The sequence below is a fragment of the Melopsittacus undulatus genome, chromosome 5 (assembly GCF_012275295.1).
Source record: "Melopsittacus undulatus isolate bMelUnd1 chromosome 5, bMelUnd1.mat.Z, whole genome shotgun sequence".
Taxonomy (NCBI): domain Eukaryota; kingdom Metazoa; phylum Chordata; class Aves; order Psittaciformes; family Psittaculidae; genus Melopsittacus; species Melopsittacus undulatus.
The window spans coordinates 70287534-70302220 of record NC_047531.1 but is presented as its reverse complement, the minus strand read 5'-3'; the positions used below and the strand labels follow the sequence as shown (position 1 = coordinate 70302220).

The following is a 14687-nucleotide window of genomic DNA, read 5'->3' as shown; positions in this document are numbered from 1 at the left end:
ACAGCTAGTTATTTAAATAGATAATCAGTTAAGATTATGAACATTTCATTAAATTTGCAAAGCATTCCTGAACTTACAGTGCATATTAGAAGAGTTTAAAAAGCAGCTATATTTCACTTCTGAGATGACAAAAATTACATTGTCTCTAGCTTTAAGCTCAAACAAAACGTAGGCATATAAATATGCTCACAAACCTCTATGTAATTACTCATAAAATGCAACTAAACTAAACCCAAACATTTCAAATTTAATTGCTGCCAAAATTAATACTGCTTATGGAACATCTGGCTTCTCTAAGGCATGTATTATAATCCCAATCTCTTAACTACATTATTATTTACTATTACTTCCACAGTTCTACTGCCTCATTCACTATACAGAAGGAATATAAATGAGCAATAGATCAGTATTTACTTCTGTCTCCAGTTGTGACATGTTAAACACCCCCATCTTCTCATAAATATTTACCTTTTGAGCAAAATACAAATAGGCCTCAGGATCACATGACAAAGTCCTGCTTCTTTCAAAACTAGTTGAAGAAAATCTTCATATCTTTAGGTCCTATATTCTCCTTTCTGTTGCTGCATTTCACAACATCTAAGCCATTTCCAAGACAATAATCATGTTAATTTTCTGCTAGGCATTACATCTAAGAGGCAGGCCAAAGGTTCTGAGGAACAGTGCAGTTTACCCTTGATACCATATTGCTACATCCGTAAACCTGATCAGCAGAGATAGCAGGGCTGGTGAAGGAACGGCAGCCCAAGGGACGGACCCTGGGAGTGGAGGATGGACCTCCTCTACTCAAGGCTCTCTGCTGGTTGCTCCAGCAATGTTGCCTTCAGGCGGCAAGTCCCAGGGCTGCCTCTGAAATGATTACCTTTGCAGTATGTTAAGTTGCATTAACAAGTCTTCAACAAGCTTCAAGTGGAAGTTTGATTATACATTCATCCTTCTCCAGAAACTGGTGAAGTATGGGTTATTTTGTCACTGAAATGCTTCCTTTTTCATTGGAGTTGACTGTAGAGTCTCTTTCATTTCAAAATGGAGGCCAAGCCATGAAAGCAAAGTTCAATATGCCTCTTGTCTCATTTTCACTTTTACTATCTTCCAGCTAGAGAATTTTCATCAAAGATACTAAAAATTACTTTGAAATCACTAAAAATAAAACTTTTCTATGACAATTCAACTAGAGAATTGCAAAGTGTTCTTCAAGCAAACTGACCATGGTTGAACAGAAAGAAGTGGTGTCATAAGCTTTGAACTAATTGATGAATAATTAACATAGTAAGCAAAGCTTGCAAGAAAAGAACTGACTCACTGCATATTAGAGGATCATCAACAGAGGCCAATGAAGTGAGGCCCACAGGCTGTAACAATGAAAGTCCATGACCTTGAAGTTCTTAGCATTTCATCAGTCCCATTTTGATAATCCCATTTCCATCCTTCCTTCTTTATGCAACCCATTATCCTACAGCTGGTTGCTAGGGTTGCAGTCAGAAGCTGGCAGTGGCAGACGGAGTCTGTGCTTTCTCATCTACTGGCTCTCAAAACTTTTAAACAAAAATTAGCTCCTTTCCACTCACCTGGAAAGGAGTGATAATAGATTAAAGGTCTGTAAAAATGGAAAACTCTGAAAAATGTTTCATGTGTGAGTATTTCCATTTTTCACGTGTGTGTGTGTGAGTGTGAAAATAAAAAGAAAGACTAAATGTTTAGCCAAAACTTTCCAATTTGGCTAGTAAATATACCTGATTGCCCCAATCAATGTAAAATTTTGTTGTCATTTTTTTTACTATGCTTTATTACATTGAAGACATCTTTTAAAGGATCAGGGTGCATTTGTAAGGTTCAACAAATATACAGCTCTACTCCATTTCCTTTTAAAAGACACCATTGATTTTCATCTCATATAGCTACTTCTTTCAGCTATAGTAAAACAGGAAGAGTGGGGGAAGTTGCTCTAAATGACCAATTTCTAGAAGCAGAGAAAGAACATCCGTCAGCTGGAGTTCACACCCTGTGGGCACTGCTGTCTCCAGTAGCTCACCCCTCCCAGTGACCAGGGCAGATGGATATGTAAAAAAGTTCTTTGTATAGCCAGAAGTGTATCTGTTCTTGACATGCCTTTCCCCTTCTTTGTTTACACTTCAAAATGATAACTGCTCTTTAGAGATTGCTGGCAGAGGGTAGAAGGAGTAGAGAGAAAGAACAGCAATGTGCTACAAGGCATTGAACATAAACCAGTGGAGGAGCATAGCAATTGGCACACATTGAGTATGTACCTGTCTTTTGTGGTTATAGAGACACAACGTATTCTCTCTTCCTTATGCAAGGATGAACAAAGGAAAGCATGTCCTTGACATAAGGATGCTTGCTACAGAAGAGTAAGACTTGGATGAAGAGCTTAAAGTCCTCTAGCACTTTTTAATGAACTTTCTACAGTGGATAAGAATACCAAGCTAAATAAATAAAAAGCATAACCTCAAAATGCATGCCAAGTGCAAGGTCCTACACCTGCGTCAGAGCAATTCCAGGCACACCTAGAGGTTGGGCAGAGAAGAGATTCAGAGCAGTCCTGCAGAGAAGGACTTGGGAGTGCTGGTCCACGAGAAAATGAACATGAGCCACCTTCAGTGTGCACTCACAGCCCACAAAGCCAACCGTATCCTGGGCTGCATCAAAACGAGCGTGACCAGCAGGTCGAAGGAGGTGATCCTGCCCCTCTACTCTGCTCTCGTGAGACCTCACTTGAAGTATTGTGTGCAGTTCTGGTGTCCTCAACATAAAAAAGACATGGAACTGTTGGAGCAAGTCCGGAAGAGGGCCACGAGGATGATCAGGGGACTGGAGCACCTCCCATAGGAAGACAGGCTGAGAAAGTTGGAGCTGTTCAGCCTGGAGAAGAGAAGGCTGCATGGAGACCTCATAGCAGCCTTCCAGTATCTGAAGGGGGCTATAAGGATGCTGGGGAGGGAGTCTTCATTAGGAACTGTAGTGACAGGACAAGGGGTAATGGGTTAAAACTTAAAACAGGGGAAGTTTAGATTGGATATCAGGAAGAAGTTCTTTGCTGTGAGGGTGGTGAGGTACTGGAATGGGTTTCCCAGGGAGGTTGTGAATGCTCCATCCCTGTCAGTGTTCAAGGCCATGTTGGACAGAGCCTTGGCTGACATGGTTTAGTGTGAGGTGTCCCTGCCCATAGCAGGAGGGTTGGAACTAGATGATGTTAAGGTCCTTTCCAACCCTAACTATTCTATGGTTCCATGAAAATGGCCCGCCAAAAAACAAAGCAGAGGAGCAGTTGCTTCAAGTTTGCAGTTCCAAAACTTTATTTTCTCTTTACTCCACCCCCAGTTGTAAAGCAGATAAATTAAAATGTTAATTGAAACATTAAACCTCCATTCAAAGAAAGTTTACTGACATAACTAGGAAAATGTGAAGTCTATCAGATGGAAGGATAGTGGGGAGGAAATCAGTGGCTTGTTAAGCCTAGTAAGACAAATGCAGTGGAAGAGTATAAAGTTTCTCTCCAGAAATAGATGAGGATGAAATTACTTGGAAAAAGTGAGAAGCAAATTCTGGCTATCTAGAAATGATGCACATCACTTCTATAGATAGAATAGCTATTTAAATACACACAGGAAAATATGTCCGCAAAATCAGTTCTTTGCAACAATCCTGAATTCCTTAAGCTGCCATCTTTTACCCATCCTGCTTGATCAACAGGTTGAAAAATTTTCCTGTCTTCCTCCTCCACCTTGGTTTTGGCCTAAAGTGACTGAATACTTACAGCACAAAAATGTTTTGGGGGACTTGAAATCTGTCACGTAATATAAACAGGCAATAGACAGTCTACCGGTTTTACCAAGTTACATATTAATTTCTTCCTGTGGAAGTCCTATTAAAGCCAGTGGGTCTACTTACAAATCAAAGTCCTCAATGACTAAAGCTTTCATAAACAGGAACATAACCATCATCAAGGTAAATAGGTATAAGTGTGAAATATTTATAAAACTTTCAAGCCAGGTACAATGTTGAAATATTTTAATCAATTTTGTTTACTGGTTGATAACATTTAATACAGGGACCTTTAGCTATTAGTTTGTCATGACTGCAGTTCATCCATGCCTCAAGCTACATTTATCTCATTGATTTCAGGTGGGATTATCTACAAAGGACTATATTTATCTAAATGCTACACTGCATATCTGTACTTCATACAGGTCCTACAGAGAATCCTGGAGCAGATTTCTGCACCACAGGACACCACTGGTCACATAAGTGCTACCTCAAGAGCAGGTCTCACAATATAGCAAGATGTTATTAAGGCAGCTTTTACACATTTCAGCTACTGCCTTTGAGAAAGGAAGAACTAGCTGGCAAAGCAGAGATTAATTCCAAACAGGTTTGTAGCAAATCTGCAGTCACAGCTAAGAAAAAAATAAGTATTTTGACAGCATATGATGCATCCTCTTGGGTTTTTATCTCAACATTTTGTATTAAAAAAACACTTCTTGACTATCAATGAAGAGGAATCATAACCTTGACTCACATGAAGTGATGCAGCAAACACAAAACATGGTTCAAACACATAAACTACACATTTGTAGGTGAGCATGCTTTTAATGCTTTTTATCTCTGATAGCTCAGCAAAGGAGATTTTTATGCCAGAACCCTTAAGACGCAGAAGCAGAAGGGACACAATTTCAAATGTTGTATAGGCTAACAACAAGAGACAAGGAAGAACTTTGCTCAGGTTGATTTTTATCTGAGGATTCAGAGTTAAGCTCTGACTATAAAACAATTCTGCAATCTCAGACTTTACAGAATTAAAATTTCAGCTACTACTGAAGACTTCACCAAACAGAAATCTAAAAGAAAATCTGCACTTATTGACATAATACCCTAAGTTTGCCAAAGTTAAGTTTATGGAAATTCATATGTGTTCACACAGCCCTGTATCACTAAGGACAAAATGGGATATTTTGGGAGAGGAGCAAGGGATTGGATGTTTGGTGGAAACTTACCATTTATAGGGTATTGTATACTCCAAAACTACAACATTTAAAGCAATTAGTATAATTTTAAAGGAAAATTCAATATTTATATGAGATTGTGTACATCCTTAAAATTGACTGAGAAACTCAAGAGAATGTAGGTTACCAATACAGATCACAAAAGAATACTCTAAGCACAGCTAAGCTTAAATACAAGTGAAATCATGTATGCAAAACTTTTGCATGATAAGCCATGTTACTTTAGGCATTAATTAGAAGCAATTTGAAACAATACAAAAAACCCCATGAGCTTTAGCTAATAATGATAAGGCAACAAAGACTGAAAAGCTAAAGCAAGCTAAAAATAGTTTGGTTTTAATCACTGCCTAGTTTGGAAGAACAAACTACTGTTTTTCTACAGCTCTGTCCTTGGTACTTCACAGTCTTAAAATACATGGAATTCTCAGTTAAAAAAAAAAAAACAACAGAGAAAAAAAATCTCAGTTTATGCTGATTTATTACCCTAAGAAATCTGGCTGAAGTCAGCAGTGCTACATTGCTTTGAGATGCTGGCTTTGAGATTTATTTGCAAAAATTACCTGCAGTGCAGTCCCAAGATGTCAGAGAAGTTATTCATAGGAGGCCACTGTATACATATTTTTGAAGCACAAACTACCTTATTAAAGTCCTATTGTAACACATTCTCCATTTTACAGTATAAAACAACAACTGAAATACTTTCTGCACTGAAATTGCTATGGAAATCTCAAATGTTTTCAGCTGCCAGGAATTTACCCTCAGTTTTTCCTGAGTTTCAGAAAAGAAGCTTCCAGACAAGAATTCAAGTTCTTAGTCTGAGCTCAGGTTTTGCAAATTGCAAGCCACAAATCTACAAGACAGACTGGTTTACAATTATCCTGAGGTATAACCCATGCATACATTTCACTCGTACTTCTTTGGGCCTGAGAAACTATCAGCAGAACAAACCCGTTTTTACCCATATCTAAAGTAGAGACGAACCACCAACCCAGTATTAATATTAGCAGAGGCTTTCTTTTTTTTTTTTTGCCCCCTCATTTTTTTCCCCTAAAAGAATAAACTTTAATAAATAAATAAAAATTAAACATTTTTCTGTTGGCCCCTAAAAGGAATTTATTTAAGGTTACAGAATTGACACATCTGAACACTATGGGAAATGACATGAATGAGACAAACCTTCAAATGGAAATTACGTAATTATGCAGTCTAAATTAATGTGGTTTATCTTGTCCTAAATGGCAAAAGCAGCCGTAACTCAGAGCCAAAAGGTATAACTAACAGGAAATAAAAATATACCACTGAAATCAGCCATTCATCTGTGTTAAATCCTCTATATTTAAATGCATTTATAGGCAATTGCTAAGCCAATGTCACATTTTAGTTTCTTGAAAGAGACATCATCAAATACTTCTGTTTATGTAGTTTCTCTCTGTTTACTACCCATTATAAATTGTGAGTTAATCCTTGTTTGTTTCCTCAATCAGATAGCACTTTGTTATTGCTCTCTGTGAACACTCGCTGCATATGCCAATTAATCTGTAACAAATACTGAGATGTAAGATAAAAAACAATAGAGAGCATGCAAGACTACAATATACATTGGATATTTTATGGCCAAGATACAGTAACTAGAAATTACTGTGTGGATGTTTTTTTTCCTAAAGTTCCTAAGTGACTGTTTCAGTTTCAAAGGCACACACTAAAAACCAGAAACAGCAAATCTAACTGGCCTCTTGTAAGCACATATAAGACACGTTTTTCCATTACACAATTTTTTGTAAAAGGCTCCCATAGAACTGCGCATGAAAGCTGTGATGAATTTGCAAAGGAGCTCTTCAGAGTTTATACTTAAAATAATCACTTCATTTGGGTCTTGTAATATCAAAACACACTCCATTCACCACCTAGTGTTTGTGCTAGATAGGGAAGCATCCAACACATGGAAAGACTACAAAACCAAAAAATAAAATGATGCAAGATTTTTCAATTTCAGCTGAATAACTAACAGTTACGTGAAACTTTTTATTTTAAAAGAAAAAAAAATCCATCGTATTTAATACAGTAATAGCTTAAGAATTAGAGATCCTTTTTTTAGCATAAGCATATGTAAACACACACTATATAGCAAACACTTTCCTCTGACTATACTTCCTTTACTTTCATAGGTATATATAATGTAACTGCATGCCCTACATATTGTAACAAGCATTTCAGTTAGATTCCTTTTATACAAATTCAGTAGAACTCCAAGAAATGTTCTATTCAACAAAAATCAAAGTTTGTAGGTGTGTATCACTGGAAAGCTGGAACATTATCAGCTTGTTCTGAGACCAGCAGAATACTGAAATCTGTTTTCTTTTATATCCCTGTGTTTATTGCCAAACCCCTTTCCTCTTCTTACTCTGGTATTAACTTCAGTTTCCTTCTATGACAGAGTAAGAAATGAAAATATTGTACAGGCATATAAAAAGTTTAATAGTTATAATTTTCATCCCCAAAATGAATGGCATATGAGAAACTTAAGAGTATCAATCTGGTCAGTTTTTTCCCTACAATTTTCTGCTGTGTTCAGTAGATATTCTTAAAATGTGAGCAAAAGGAGTTTCTTCTAAAAAAATATGCTTTTCACACTCTCCACTGACTAACAGACAAAAAAAAATGACAGATGTGTGTAACTGATGTTTATTAAAAATATACATATTTTCAGATAGTAGTTTGATCTTGGAACAAAAATACTATTCTTGAGTTATTTTAAGCTCCCAGTAAGTTTAACTGTACAACAGATTAATGAAATGGGTAAATTATTCCTTGTTAAACATGGAAAAATGTAGAAAAAAGGTCTATTATGGTAAATTTTGTTTTGGATACTATGAATGACCATTTTAAACTGGACTTACAGGTAGAACATATTTTGGTTTTATTTAAAGGAGCTTTTAGGTTTTGTACATGTGTCTTTTTGTACAGATACTTTTCACACAGGACATAATTTTCATGCTACTACTTAATGGACAGCAGTCACCTGGATATAAGCTTAGATATAAGGAAGAAGTTCTTCAATGCGGGGGTGGTGAGGCACTGGAACAGGTTGGCCAAAGAAGTGGTAAATGCTCCATCCCTGGCAGTGTTCAAGGGCAGGTTGGACAGAGCCTTGGGTTACATGATCTAGTGTGAGGCATCCGTGTCCATGGCAGGGGGGTGGAACTAGATGATTTTAAGGTCCTTTCCAACCCTAACTATTCTATGATCCTATTCTCTGCACACATCATGAAATAACTCATAGCTATTGGAGGTGATGAGCCTGTTGTGCAGCACAGCCCCACTATGGGGGCTTGGGCTGGGTGGGTGGTGGCAGAAGGGGAAGGAAGGGTGAGTGCCAGAATGAGTAGCAGTGCTGAGCAGGGAACAGTGAGATGCCCAGCCAAGACACCTAGAGAACCAGCCTCCTCCCCGCTGGGGGATGCAGCACCATCTTGCCTCAGTGACAAGCTTAGCATGACACTAGCTTTGGTGTTCATGGTGTGGTATATTAATGAGTTGGGAAATCTTTACAATCACTTTGATGCTCATGGTATTTGTTCTTTTACCCCCTACAACAGGATTCTAGTAATTAAACTTTGTTGAGCCTATGCTGCTCTGAAGTCAGTCACAGGAGAAAAGCAATTTGCTATTTTAGCATTTAAGTAAGTCCTCTGGAGCTAACCAAAGGGTATTGGTTTACGCTAGGAAGTGCTTACACCCACTCCACCCACCAAGTATTATTCAGACTTGAAAAAGAAGTCTAAATAACACTTCTACATTTTTAGCTGAGTCAGAAACAGAGGGAGGGCTACTGTTGCCAGCTCATGTATATGTACTTTGTTCAGTGTGGGTTTTTTTAATTCTTTTAAAGCAAACAGATTTGTGACCTTACCTTCTCCATATCCAACACACAGATATACAATAAAGTTGACCAAGAAAACGTCCTGTCCACTCCATAGTTTAAGGAGCACAATTAATGAAATGACTATACAAAGCAACAGCTATAACATCATCTCAATTTCCAGCAAGTAAATCAATAGCTCCATTCACAACAGGTTTCACAGTTGATCCAAGCCCAGGAAGGCCAAACATACTTACAAATTATAAAGCATATCAGCCATGTTGCTGCGGTAGTACAAGGCATTTCTATAGGCGCTTTCAGCTTCAGAAATCTTGCTCTGGCTCTTGAGAACATTTCCAAGGTTACCCCATGCTGTCAAGAGGAGAAAATGGTACTCAGAAAGAGCTACAATCTAATTACACATGACAGAGTATCCAAGTATCAGGAAGTTCCTCAGGGAGACAAACCCCACAAAGAAATTATTTTTATGGAAGGGGAAGGGAGGTTGGTCCTTTTTTTAGCCTGGCTCTCTGGATCTCTGCATCTTACTGTGAGATTCATGTTTCCAAGTGCTGATCTGCATACATTCTGTGTACATATGGCTTTCAGGTGGGAAAAGGAACTTTAAAAACAAAATATGTCTGTATGATTTAGAAATTACAATAGCAAAAGGAAAGGACCGTTTTATTTTATATCACCTCTAAATAAAAATCCACAGAGTGAAATGTGGAACTGGGGCATCTTCATAGCTTTAGCTTTTTTTTAAGCCTATCTACTCTAAACAGCAGCAAATTTTCCCAGAGCAGGCACAGCTCTCACTGAGGTATGAAAATTTGACAAATGGTGCAGGAATTGAAAGAATGGTTAGGTAAGTAACCAGGATTAAAGCACACCATATGGATATAAACATACTATTCAGATCACTAAAATGCATTTTTTGTCTACTTGGAAAACATATGGTTTCTCTCCATACAATTTATTATGTTATACAATGTGCTTTTATATCCCATCTATAAAGGACTTGAGGTAAAAAATATTTAAGGCTCCACATGTGTTCCCTTTGCAGTTGTGTTGAGTGGCACAAAAACTGTACTTAAAAAAAAAAAAACGGAAGTAACATTTTATGGAAAACACAGCCCATGTTATTCATAATTTAGGAAGCTAATTTATCTGGCATTATAATTATAGTCTATGTGTATACATTAAAAAAAACCCCACATTATACTTACAAGTACATCAAAGCTGCTTCATAAAATAGTTCTACTTTCACTAGTATTCTTTTTATGAGCAAAAACAATGGAAAGATGATGTATGTCCTTTCCACCAAACACACAATATATAGCAAACCATTCTTCCCTCCAGAGGCACTAAGTATAAACATTAGCTCAAGCAGCAGTTAAAGTCTACTGCTTCAATTACTCAAGCTGGTCTTTTTACAGGAATTTGTATCAATCCTGAACAATACAAACTTTCAATGTAGTTTTAACATAACACTGCTAAATAGGTTTATAATTATTCCAGATACGTTTTTTCCTCAGAAAGTTCATTGCTTTCAATCTGCCGTGGTCTCCTGCAGAAGCATCCCACCACAGGGATGAAAAAGCAGCAAACAGCACTTTTGTCTGAAAAGAATAAACTAATCATTGATGGGAAAAAACCTGATGGAGTCCTACTGGAGTCACAAAAATAATGTCATCCAACTGTGCACCACAAATTTTGAAAGGCAAATAAAAAAAAATAAATGCAGTATTTCCATGAGAAAATAAACTCTCCCTTCTGTGAGTCACTTCATTTTAGACTAGTATTTCATAAGACGAGAAATAATTCAGAAGATATTTATCACTAAATTGATAAAAGTCACAAATGTTCCATTATTTTCCCATTTAATGAAATAAAGCTGCTGAAAAATTCAGAAGCAGCAATTAAGGTGACTACCCAGCTTATAAGCATTAACACTTGTACGAAAAGATAAAACAACCCAGATTTTTTTTTTATCTAATTTGTGAAAACACTCTCTGATGTTGCTTCTGCAGTACATGACCATCCAATCTCCTGTAGTTGTATGTTCCATACAATCTGTAGCTACTTTTGCTTTCAGTCTGATCTCCCATAAAAGAGCATTACACCAAATGACCATTTGGAATACTATTAACAATTCCCTGCCATATAGAAGAATGATTTGGTTCATCTTTTCATCTGTTAAGACTGGAAAAAAACCCTATTAAGACTGTTGAATGTATTAGTTTCTCATGCACATTTCATGCTATATGCTCCATTTTTTTATCCAACTTAAGGTTTAAAGCAATATTTTATTTTACATTTTGTGAAATAATCTGTGTCATCTTTTTACTAGCAATCAATATTTAATCTGATTTCATTTGAAATATATTCCACTTAGACTTTTGTTAAAACTTGTAAAACTGTGAATGATTAATCTAACTTATTGCAATACACTAGAAGAAGTGATAGTAGCAGAAAACAGCAAATATAAACCACAGTAATTTCACAATTTATCATTAAAAGAAACATGAAAACCAAGGGTATTTTACTTCCTCTAACTATAAAAGCTTAGTATAAATCTTCACATCTATTTAAATACAGAATTAGATGAATGACCTAGTTCTGTCTGGAGATGAAGCTACATAGAACATTTTGTAGAATAAATGCTTATTTTTAGAGCTCATACTCATAGCCCTAGAAGTTATGAACAGCTATTATCTGCACCAGCCACATCCTCTTGGTTATTAGTATATGACAGGAAGAAAGAGAGGATGATCTACATGGAAAAGAGGCTACATCAGCAACTTGAGAATATTCACTCCTTCTTTTGTCTTAAGGAACACAACTAACCTTAGGAAAAAAAAAATCAATTAGTAGCTACATCTCTGGCACCTGTTTTCTCAATCTATATCTCAAAACAAACTTTTGCAAAACTGTAACAACATTGGCTCAGCTATGTGTGCATTCAAAAACAGAAACAAAATTATACCTGAATGAAGCCACATCCCTATTAAAAACATACCTTAAGATTTCAGCTGAATTTCAGCGCTCAACTGCTTTTCATCTGTGCATTATGAGAAATTAAAAATTAAATTCTCAAAAGAAAAAGAAGCTAGGTCAATAATTCTGGATTTAAAATGGATTTTTATTCGACTGATTTTTTATATATATTCTTCATGTAACGTCTGTAATACCTGAAACTGCAAAAGGGTATATTCAGAAGAATATATTAAGTATATTCAGAAGAATATATTAAATATTCAGAATATTCTGAATATTTAATATTCAGAAGATGCTAAAGCATATCTATATATATATATATATATATACCACAACTTAATCTTTAATTACAAGTCCAATTTTCATCCTGTTGGAGCCCCTATTCAGTACAAGCTGTGAATGAAACAGCTTTGTAATATTTACTTTTTAAGTGCTGCTTAATTCCCTCTGCACCAGCAATGAGACCAAACCAGTCCCAGGTCTTTGAGAAATAATACTGCACCATACCAGGGGAACAAAGGTAACATTCACATATCTCACACACCTACAAAACAGTCAATCCATTCAAACTCTACTTCATTGCCTACTTTTTCATAGATCATAATCAAATGGGAACATTTTAAATTAATCCATTCCATCATCTTGTATCCTAAGCCAATTATAAACTGAAAAATCTCTTAATGCTTGAGAATCCCTGTGTCAGTTACATTTCTTTGCAGGAAAACAGATCATTTTAAAAGGGTTGTGCTGCTGCAAATCTTAAATAAACAGCAGAAGAAAGTCTGTAACACTAAGTAGGAAAATAAACAATTGTTTAAAAGTTATCATTTTGGTCATATCAAACTAGATTTCTATTAAACTTTAAAGATGACATTTATGCCACCTTGCAGTGAGAGTAGGTCAAGTTCTCAGTCATTTAATTGCTTTCAAAATGAAAATGAATCTGACAAATTTCAGCTTCAAATTTAACATGATTAATTTCTTAACTACCTCACTGAAACAGAATTGAGATTTAAGAAGCCTGAAAAATACCAGGTTGGCATATAAAACCTTCTCTAACCTTCATTCTTCAACAGAGCAAGACAAATAACAGTGAAGAAGGAACAACACTGTCCACACTAATCTGCCTGGATCTATGAAGCTTTTCACTTGCTAAAGGAACAGTTGAACTTTCAGCTTGCAATTGAATTATGAAGGCAAATGAAAAATGGAAATGAATGTGTGCAAATATCTTAATTCAAATAAAGCTTTCCCTATCTACTGAATAAAGGATCATGATATGCTATTCAGTGAAATGGAAATAACAAGGTACAAAGTAAAGTTTCAGAGAAAAGTATTCAGGTGATGTAAAAGCACGTATGCTGCTTTTGCGATCCAATAGTTTGATTTAAATAAATAAATAACTGTTAACAAAGATAACCCGAAGTATTAAAGGAGGATTCTCCTTTCCCCATGTGACCCTTATAAAATCCATGAAAAGTAAGACAATAAAACCTAATTGGAAGCTCAAAACCTATGGAATGTATCTGAACACCTCTACTGAAACATGGAGAGAAAAAAAAAATCTAACTAAAATCCCTTCTTAAATCAGTGAAGTACAACCTGTTAAACTTTTAAAAAGATAGGAAAGGAAAATGCTTTCTTTCCCGTTATGTTATGCCAGAGGGCAAACACTGCCTTTTGTAAATCTTCCTAGAAGCAAACTTGAAAATGGATCAAAGAAAATGTAGGACTCAAAGCTTAAAAAATTGACAGACAACATTCAAAATTCACATAAACAAATTACTGATGTTTTGTAATACTGTTTTCCCCTTAAAGTATCAATCAGACTTATTCACAAAATAAAAGTTAAAACACAAATTGATGAATGCATTAAAATTTTTTATTACTTGAGTGAAGCGAACTTGAACAAAGAGTGAAGTTGTTTAGGGAACAGCAAAGTCATTTGTAAACAACTTGTCAGCAGTTCCAACTAGCAACTTCAGTTCATAGAAAATGCACACCAAGCCAAGAAAACTTCTGTGGAGCTTTACAAATATTTGTGCGTTATTTACTTTTCTTTAGCTTGTCAAATTAACAACAGCAGTTCCAGACTGCATTCCCTCCCTTGACAGTCCTTCTGCATTTCTCCTGACTCATCTATGAAAAAGAATTAAATGTGTAGCAATTACCATCTCTATGTTTTTCATAAACAAAGTTTAGGGATGAAGAGATGCTGGTCCAGAAAAAAAAGAAAAGCCTTCAATATATTTTTGTGCCAGAGATTTGTTGTTCTCTGTTATCACAATTGCATTTATGCTCCCATGTAGCAGGCATGAAAAATATGGTCCTGGGCAATCTCAATAGAGGGGGAGTTCATAAACTGAATCCTTGATTTCAAAAAAACCCACTAGCACAGCAAAAAGACCTGACTCTGATATTTGAACAAGTAACGCATTTCAGAACTGTAACAATTTCTTCAGCAATGTAAATAAATATTGGCATGCTCCCTTTACAGAGGGGGACAGGATAAGTAATAAAAAAAAATCTGTTCAAAGTTCAGTAGACAAACAACATTTGCCTTTCTTTGTTAATTCTCAGCAAAACTGATATCCATCTTCCATTCTTGAAAGAAAGCATACCTGCCATACTGGACAAAAGACAAGAGAAGGTAGCAAAAACATATGAACCAACCCACTTTAACTTACATAAAACCCCTTAAAGAGCAAAGATGAGCAATTCTGAAAAATTCTTCACAATTGAAAACTACATGGAATGATGATAAAAATAGGCTTGTATCTGGCAAGCTT

At 36.0% G+C, this 14687-nt stretch overlaps 1 protein-coding gene across 1 annotated transcript in view; it reads right to left on the bottom strand.

The window, feature by feature from the left end:
• Window positions 1–14687, bottom strand: part of TMTC2 (transmembrane O-mannosyltransferase targeting cadherins 2) — a 251891-nt gene that overhangs the window by 79032 nt on the left and 158172 nt on the right. Inside the window, exon 4 of the mRNA XM_034063127.1 lies at window positions 9156–9270. Coding sequence (XP_033919018.1) covers window positions 9156–9270 — 115 coding nt within the window. The remainder of the gene's footprint in view (window positions 1–9155; window positions 9271–14687) is intronic.